The sequence below is a fragment of the Hyperoodon ampullatus genome (genome assembly GCF_949752795.1).
Source record: "Hyperoodon ampullatus genome assembly, chromosome: 17".
NCBI lineage: Eukaryota > Metazoa > Chordata > Mammalia > Artiodactyla > Ziphiidae > Hyperoodon > Hyperoodon ampullatus.
In genome coordinates this window covers 70,368,612-70,377,887 of record NC_136930.1, presented here as the reverse complement: position 1 = coordinate 70,377,887, position 9,276 = coordinate 70,368,612, and the positions used below count along the sequence as shown (strand labels likewise).

At 45.1% G+C, this 9,276-nt stretch overlaps 1 protein-coding gene across 1 annotated transcript; it reads left to right on the top strand.

Annotated features, from left to right (window-relative positions):
• Positions 1–8,588: 8,588 nt before the first annotated feature.
• FAM229B (family with sequence similarity 229 member B) lies at positions 8,589–8,831 on the top strand (the record flags this gene model as incomplete). Its single annotated transcript, XM_079722494.1, has 1 exon — positions 8,589–8,831. The coding sequence occupies one exon, from the start codon at positions 8,589–8,591 to the stop codon at positions 8,829–8,831; it is 243 nt and encodes an 80-aa protein (XP_079578620.1).
• Positions 8,832–9,276: the final 445 nt, after the last annotated feature.

Genomic DNA, 9,276 nt, shown 5'->3' with positions numbered 1-9,276 from the left:
AAATTTTAGAAGGTCTGAGGCCAGTGTGAAGAATTCAGGCTTTACACTAAAGAGAATTGTAGTAGACAGAATAATGGCACCTCCCGGAAGACCTTCCTAACCCTCAGAACTTGTGAGTATGTTAGCTGACGTGGCAAAAGAGATTTGCAGGTTTCATTAAATTGATAATCTTGAGATAGGGAGATTATTTTGGATTATCTGGGTGGGCCCGATGCAATCATCAGGGTCCTTATAAAAGAGAGGCCAGAAGGTCAGAGAAGACATGTGGCAGAAGCAGAGGTCAGAGTGATGCCACCAAAAACCAAGGAATGCAGGCAGCCTCTAGAAGCTGGGAAATTAACCCCTGAGCCTCCAGAAAGGAAAAAAGCCATGCCTACATCTTGATTTTAGTCCCATAAAACTATTTTGGCTTCTGATCCCCAAAACTGTGATAGAATGCATTTGTGTTCTTTGAGTCAGTAAGTTTATGACAGTTTACTACAGCAGCAAAGGGAAACTCATACCGTGACAGAGGTTTATATGCAGGGGAAAACCCTGACTAGAATTGTATTTTTGGATGATTGCTTTATCAAATTAGCATGTGTAATATTTATAATAAGAAGAATTAATAAGAATTAATTCATGCTAGTAATAATTATTACTAGCAATAATTATTAACTATTATAAACAATGTATTATTATTACAGTCATCACTCGTATCCAAGGTGGGGTCCTGGAACGACTCCCCCAAGGACACCAAAATCCAAGGATGCTCAAGTCCCTTATATAAAATGGCATAGTATTTGCATATAACATACAGCACATTCTCAACATCCACTCATTTAAATCATCTCTAGATTACCTTATAATACCTAATACAATGTAAATGCCATGTAAATTGTTGTAAATACAATGTAAATGTTAGGTAAATAGTTGCCTGTACTTGGCAAATTCAAGTTTTGCTTTTTGGAACTTTCTAGAACTTTTTCCCAGTATTTTCAATCCACAGTTGGTTGATTCTAAGATGTGGAGGGCTGACTATACTAGCGTTTATTGAGCACTTAGTATTTACCCAGAACTTTTCCAAGAACTTTACAAGTGTTAACTCACAACATGCCTATGAAAGGAGAACTCACAGACAAGGAAACCAAGGCACACTGAGGAAACCAAGCACAGAGAGGTGCAGCAACGTGCCCAAGGTCACACAGCCCATCTAGCTCTGCACTTAGACATCGAGGGTCGGCCACGAGAAAGGATTCGCTGAAGTGACAGAAGGGATGGCGGCCTAGAGTGGTGCATCCCAGTCCAGGGCTATTCCCACTGCACCACTGGAGGCCACCATGGATGCTGCCCCAAGGAAGGAGAGAAAAAAACGAGGGCAAACCGTAATATCAGCAGGTCAAACGTAGGAGCACACGGGCAATTGGTCAGCAGAAGGCACCCTCCCGGCATGAAACCCCATCTCGGAAACAGTGATAGAAGAAGCCTGTGTAAAGTTCTATGAAAAGGTTTAACATTTTTAAAGGAGATAGGACACAGCAAGAAGCAGACGTAAAAGGAGGAGAGGAGAATGGGGTGGAAGAAGGCAGGGCTGCCCCGCTTTAAGCAACCTTTGGATTCATGAGAAAGAGATGGCTCCTCTGGGTGGACACAGTCCTCTCCATGGTCCCCCCGCCTGGTGGGGATGGTTTGCAGAAGCTTCCATCTCTCCTGCGCTCAGCCAGGGGCTCTGTGCCGTGTAAACCGTATGACCGTACTCCACTGCCCGGCTGCAAGGGTGAACACCAGCAACCCCCTTTGGGTTTTGTTGTTGTTTGTTTGTTTCCGATAAACCTTTAATTTTAGAATAGTTTTAGATTTACAGAAAACTTGTAAAGTCAGTACAGAGAGTTCCTATATACTCCACACCCCATTTTTCTGCTATTAACATCTTACTTTATAGTCAGCTATTATCTCTATGAGAATCCCAACGCCAACCATTTAATTCATGAAACCTAAAATAGTATTGAGCACCTACTATGTGATAAGTGCGGGGTGTCGGCAAAATAACAGTGAGAGAGCGGACAGCTCCGTTTTTTTGTGGTTTACATTCTCACAGGAGAGACACTCAGTAACTTGTAGATAAGGTGGTTTCAGACAGATAATAAATAGCAAAATGTAGCAAGAAAGTGACTCGCAGAGTTGGGTGAGGCAGTCTTAGACTGGGTGGTCAGGGAAATCCTCTTTGATGAATTGACATATGAGCTGAAACCTGAAAAGTGAGAAGGGAAGAAAGCATCCCAGGCAGAGGAAAGAATGCGAAAGATCTGGGGCAGGACAAGCTCAAAAATGAGAGACCAGACAAGTGGCCTGTGTGGCCTCAGCACAATATGTCCTGACAGGCGGCAGAAGCCAGATCAGATATAACCTTGTAGGTCAAAGGCTTTGAGCCAATCGGACAGATTCGTTTATAATCCAGGTTCTACTCCTTATGTGCTGTGTGACCTCAAGCAAGTTACTCAACCTCTCTGTTCCTCGGTGTCGTCGTTATAAAGAGCTGGTGGGACAGGTTAACCTCCAGAGGCCTTGCAGCTCTGCAGCCGTCATGACTCTTGCAGTCAGTCCACACAGCGGTGCTGGGCATGCACTTCACAAATCCACCGGCACCATCACAGCAACCAGGGGCCAATGATGCTCTTGGAGCCTGTGACACAGATACCTGGTTGTTCAGCTCCAGTACTGTCCAGCTCTGCCCCTTTGAGAGCCCACTCCTCACTCCCTCTATCCTCCCAAAGAAGAAAGCCTGGGTTGACATTACTCCGGAAATGGATTCTGGATCTGAGATTCCTCAGGACCAGCAGCCCACTCAGAGACACCAGAAAGGGCCTTGAGGAAAGGAGACATCCACTACACATGCTCCGGGAAACTCCTCAGGACATTCCCAGACTTGTCTGAAGAGCCTTTGGGACAGGTTGACGAGATGATGAATGTCAGACACAGAGGAAAAGAGTTCAAAAGCCGAGGGCTAATTGCCTTGGGATAAACTCTGACTGCAGGAGACCCCTGCAGAATGCCATTGCCCTGTGGTGGAGATTAGCCTGGGAAACAGGAAAGCTTCTCAGACTGGAGTCGGAGCCACACGGCTAGATGGTAATGGCCACCATTACTGAGTAATGAGTGTGTGCTCTGAGATGTTCTCACAAAAGCACCATTAAAGCAATACAACCACTGTCCTTGTTTTTAGAAGGATGTTTCCATTAGGAATATGCTCACAGGCAAATCAGAAAACTGTACTAATAGTGGCTTAAACGAATAGGGTTCGTTTTTGTTTTGTTCTTGGTGTTTTTGCACATGGGGAAAGGTCTGGAGATAGAGAGCTCCTAATATTGGTTGGGCTGCTTTGACTGTGGCCTCAGAGACCTAAGCTCCTTCTGGTTGTTTTCTCTGCCATTCTTACCAGTTGCCACATTACCTCATGCTTGTTGCCTCATGATTGCAATGTGGCTGCTGTCAGTCCAGCTATCACATCCATTACCAAGGCACTCTTATTTGAAAGGGATTGAATAGGCAACTAATGCCACTATATTCAAAGGGTAAGCTGAGTCAGGGGTCTGCGGCATGGTATGGTGGAGATGGCATGGAATGTCTCCTGTTTACTCTATCACTTGCAAGCTATGAAACTTCAACACTCTCGTCTCTCTCTGAGCCTCGGTTTCCTCATATACAAAAAGGAAGACAGTGATGCTAGTATCCATGTAAGGATAACAAGTAAGGGGATGTGAGATTTCTTAGTAAGCAATGAAGTGGCATGAATGTTCCAGAAACTGCATGGTCCTCTCTGTGTAACACAGCATCACTGGGCAAAGAGAATGCCCTGGACTCAGCCTTCCTTGGCTTTGAATTCTCCCTTCTCCACCTATTACCTGGGTGACCAAGGTTAAAAAAACAACTTCTCCACATCACAGTTTTCTCATCTGTAAAATGGGGCAAGAACCGTTATCTTGCTCACAGGGGCAGCATGCAGGTTAAAGGAGATAATGCAGGGAAAGGGTCTTGTCTGTTACTGCCACATCAAAGGTGTTCAGAAAATGGTCGTTGTTAGTACAATATGCTGGTGACACACAATTTGAAACCTTTCTGTTCAACCTCTCCAAGTTCCAGACCCGTTGCTTCTACACTTGTCCTGGATCGCTTGACCTGGATGCTTCACAGACACTGGAAGGGAAAGGAAAAGGGGATGACAGCCTAGAAACTCCTACCTCTCCCTCCTCCTTCCTCACAGGCCCCTGTCTAAACTGTCACCAAACCCCATCAATCCCATCTCTCTGATATCCTCCCACCTCATTCCTGTTCCTCCTCCCTAGAGCCAGAGCTTCAGGGCACATTCCTAATCCTCCAACCTAGAAACACCCCATCAGACTACTGCTTCTCAAAATGTAATGTGCTCGCAGATCAGTTAAAATGCAGATTCTAAGTCCCAGGTCTGGGGAGAGGGGAGAGGATTCTCCATTTTAACAAGCTCCCGGGTGATGCTGCTTCTGCTGGTCTGAAGACCTCACTTTGCATCACCAGGCTCTAGAATCAACCGGATTATAGGTAAAACTCTGGGCTGCAGCCCAAACCCCAGTGCTAACACCACCACTGCCATTGCTGCTGCTACTACCACCAACAATAATAACAGCAATGCATAGTATTTCTTGAGTTCTTACTGTCTTCCAGGCACCCTTTTAGTCTTTGTATATTTGTTATCACACTTAATTTACATGAATTCCTCCCAGTCTGTGGCTGAGGAAACAGAAGCTTGAAAGGTTGTCACATAGACAAGATATTTCAGCAGATTAGTAATGCAGCTAGAGTGCAAAGCCCAGCCTCTTATGGTCTAGGGACATTAGATTATTTTTGTGAAGTCTGTCTTAAATTTCCTGTAGCAGATGATTTTTGGTACCTGGTGTCAAATCCCTTGGGCTCACATCTAATTTCAGGCACAACCATGGTGGACAGTGGTGCCAGCAACTGAACTTAAAAGAGCTTTTGTATTTTCTGCTTTCTGTGCAAGGTCCAGAAGAACTGGGTGCGGGTGCGGAAGGGTCAGTGGTGGAAAACATCCCCAGGGCAACCGTCAACCAATGCACTGGCCTTCTGTTCTCAAAGGAGCGATTCTGGAAAACATTCCGGACACATTGCAGATGGCCCAACAAAGTCAAGACTCCATTGTCTCCACTGGCTTCCTGTATAACACACCCTCGTGGTAGCTTTTCTTCTACTGTCTCCATCTCTGTTCTCTCCCTGCTGCTTCCTGAGGTCACCTTCAAAATAAACTACTGGTACCCACGTCCTGCTCTCATGCACTGTGTCTGGGGAAACCAAACTTTCATAGGACCCAAAAGGGCATGGAATGGGTAATAGGGGTGAGTGGATGTACGGTTTTAGATGGAGAAAGGATGGGGAAGAAAGATATATCGAGCTCCTGTGTTGAGTCAAGAACAGTTACACATGCCAGCTCACTGAATTCCCAAATGGCTTGCAGGCTAAATTAAATATCCCCCTTTGGGCTTCCCTGGTGGCACAGTGGTTGACAGTCCACCTGCCGATGCAGGGGGCACGGGTTCGTGCCCCGGTCCAGGAGGATCCCACATGCTGCGGAGCGACTGGGCCCGTGAGCCACGGCTGCTGAGCCTGCGCGTCCGGAGCCTGTGCTCCGCAACGGGAGAGGCCACAGCAGTGAGAGGCCCACGTACCGCAAAAAAAACAAAAACAAAAACAAAAAAAAAACCCCCTTTTACAGAGGAGGAAACTGAGATCCAGGGAGTTGGAACAGCTTATTAAGGTTACTCAGATGGCTAATGATTCAGAAACGACTCAAACTCAGCTCTGCCTGACTGCACACCCAATGTTCCCTCCTCCATACTGTAGCAACCCAAACATTCCACAGGGAGACTCTGCCCCAGCCTCCAGTTAACACTCCCTCCATTCTGCACTGTGATGATGCGGCTGGAACGGACATCTGCTCCTCTCTCTGCCCTCCACAGCCTTAGTGATAATATTTGGATAGTTCAGAAGAAACATCACCAAACATCTACAATCTTTGACTTCGAAAGACGAGCATGGGTTATTCACCAAATATTTGTACAACTTATTTGATTTTTGCTGACTTTTGAAAATGTGTCTCCTAAAGACACGAGACCCTTCCCTTTGTTTACTCTTTTGGTTTGGGGTACAAATCACGGGTAGGGTCCAGGGAGGCATCCCTGCCAGCAAAGCAGCACGCACGCTCTCCATGGACCCCCCGTGCCTCAAGGGATTTGGCAGACACCTTGCTGCACTTTCTTCTGCAGCCATCGCTTCTCCTGAGTAAAGCCCAGTGGTAAAAAGTCACGATTCTGGAGCCCCATATGACCCAGGAAGTAAGCACAGGACAGGAGACTGAAGGCTGGGTTTCAGTGCCAGCTCTATACCAACCAGCAGTGTGACCTTGAATGAGATACTTAGACTCACCGGACTCAGTTGTCCCATCTGTAAAAGGGGCTCCATCAAGGCATGGAGCACATTATTCTCCTTCTATTTCATTGATTTTAAGACAGGATTTTTGGTTTTTTACATTTTAAAAGCTTCAACTACAGGCAGGATGAATCCTAAAATCCGTGGCATCTCAGATTGATTAAAATACAGCATTGAAGAAACAATTCACATCCAGGACAAAGAACTGCGGCAGAGCCCCCAGGCCTAGAGCTTCTGGGCTGGTTGGTCACTGACTCTGAAATCCCCAAAGGTGTATTATATCTCACCTAATAAAATTATTATAAAAGTTGGTAGAAAAAAATAATTAAAATTATTTTTTTAAATTATTAAAACATTTGGAAAGGGGTCATGCTGTAAGAATGCAGGAAGCACAGGCTTTGAGGTAGAATCCTGGGATCAGAGGTCTGGTTTAATAACCTGGGTTTCAGGTTATTAAAAACTGGGTTAGGTTTTCAGACAAGATCTGTAACCAAATATGTATAAAACTGCCAAAGTTCTTAGATATCTATCACTAACTAGCTCTTTGAACTCGAACAAGTTACCTAGTCTCTCTGAGATTCAGTTTCTTCATCTATAAATTGAGGGGGAATAAAAGTGCTTTCTTCATAGTGTTGTAAGAATTCAAAAGGTTAATACATGTAAAGCGCTTTCATTAGTTCCATCGTGTATGTAGTGCTCAGTAAATGTCAGCATTTACACACACGCCACAATAAGCATATATGTGTGTCTGAACAATGTCCTAGAATTTTTCTTTATCAGACCCTTCAAGTGCACCATGAGTGCCCCACTTTACAGATGAGAAAACAGAGACCAGAAGCTCTGTGACCCCCTGAGCTCTCAGAGCTACTAAGTGGCTGAAATAGGCTGGAGAGAAACCCAGGTATACACCACACTAGAAGGCATCTGAGTGATCACCTTCCCCTAAAAATTCCCTATAACCTGCTTTCCCAAGATCTTCCATGGGAATAAAGGATGGCCAGGGGCATAGAACTCCAAGGGCTGCTTGCTTATATTTGCTTTATATTTTGGGCTTCTGAATAATTTTTTTGTTTTGGGGGGAAAGGATTCAGCAGCTGAAAAATAAACAAACAAATAATTATAGGAATAAATACATAAGTGTCAAGCCACTGGCTTCTCCTCTCCTCCTAACTTTCCTCTTCTGGAAAGTGACACTCAGAGGAGGGAGATACTGGCTCAGGTCTCCGTGTCGTTTGATGTCAAGTAGAGAACCAGAGGCTGGGTCTTCACGCTGCCATCTCTCCAAGACCCACATCACCTCTCTGCCAGGGAGCCTCCATAGTGTATTTTACCCTGAGTTTGATTTGGAGAAATTAAGCCATTTTAAACTCCACCACAGACTGGACTCACTGCGTGCCTGTCCAAAAAACCATGAAGACAACTGCAAATACCAAACTAATGACATCACAAGCTGGCATCCTTCCAAGGGTGGACGCATGGCATTCTGAACATGCACTGCATTAGTAAGCAGTGGAATGCTAATAAAACGTGTGCAATAAATTGCATTTTAAAAGCATCATGGGAGGCTGAGATTGCTCTTTCAAGAAACCCTACGAGGAATTCTTTGATAGAGTAAGAAGCGGGGGGGGGGAAGCCTTTAACAATGGAATAAAAATCACTCATTTGAGTCTTATAAATCCAGACTGTAGTATATGGTGCTTCCTTTGAGCATATTGCTTTTTATGTGTGTAGCATATGCCTGAACACTCATAGATAAATCAGCGGGGTAACTATGGCTGGAAAGCAGCAGCTCCACCTCTTACCAATCCCCTCTTATCTAGTTTCTCCCCACCTCTCCCGTCCCTCAAAAAAGAAAACTACTTCCACCCTTAAAATATCTAAGTATAGCGACTGGGCCTCTGGACCACAGATCCTTGCTGCCTTGTCAACATCTTTGAGCATCGGCAGCTCCGGAGGCCGGGGTAGGAAACTATGTGAAAGAATCCTCTGATGTCACAATTTCTGGGTGTCACTGGAACATCTGATCATCATTCCTTTGGCAATTCCAGCCTTCTCTGGAAGGTCAGTAGAAGCAATTGATTTATTCAGTTCTACAGGAATCAGACTTGGACTATTTTGGTTTTCAGTGAATTATGCCTCTTCAGTTTGGGACCCAACCAAGGAGGTTTCCATTGGAAGGGGGAGATTCTTCAGTTGGGCTGGAGCCTGGGCTGAGCTCCAGTGCTGCCTGTAATGAGAAGGAGATGTCACCAACCAGGCAACTCAGAAGATGCCCTGGAAGTCATGGCCTCACAATAACTGATGTTTCCATCACTGTCTATGCAACAATGAGAGAGCCACCTGCACAAGGCAGCAAGGAAATGCATCCTAAATAGCATCATGAAGTCCTTTGTAGTGGTTTGACTAGCTCAAGGGTAATGGGCCAGTATCATCTTATGATCTAGTAAACAAAAGTGGTGGCAATTTGGATAAAAAAAAAAATCTAAGTAAATGAGGTCACGGTGATTTTGAGCAAGGAGAACAGATTGGCAATGAGGAGACCTGAGTTCAAGCACTTTGATTTTTTTTTTTTTTTTTGGGCCGCACCATGCAGCTTGAGGGTTCTTAGTTCCCCCACCAGGGATCGAACCCGGTCCCTCTGCAGTGGAAGCATATGGACTCCTAACCTCTGGACCACCAGGGAATTCCCCAAGCACTTTGATTTTTAGCCAACCCATCCTGTCACCTCTCTGAGACTCGGTGTCTTCATTTGTAACGCAGAAATAGCATCTGCTCAACTGAAATTAGAGAACAATTTGGGGAATCAAATTAGATGTTGAA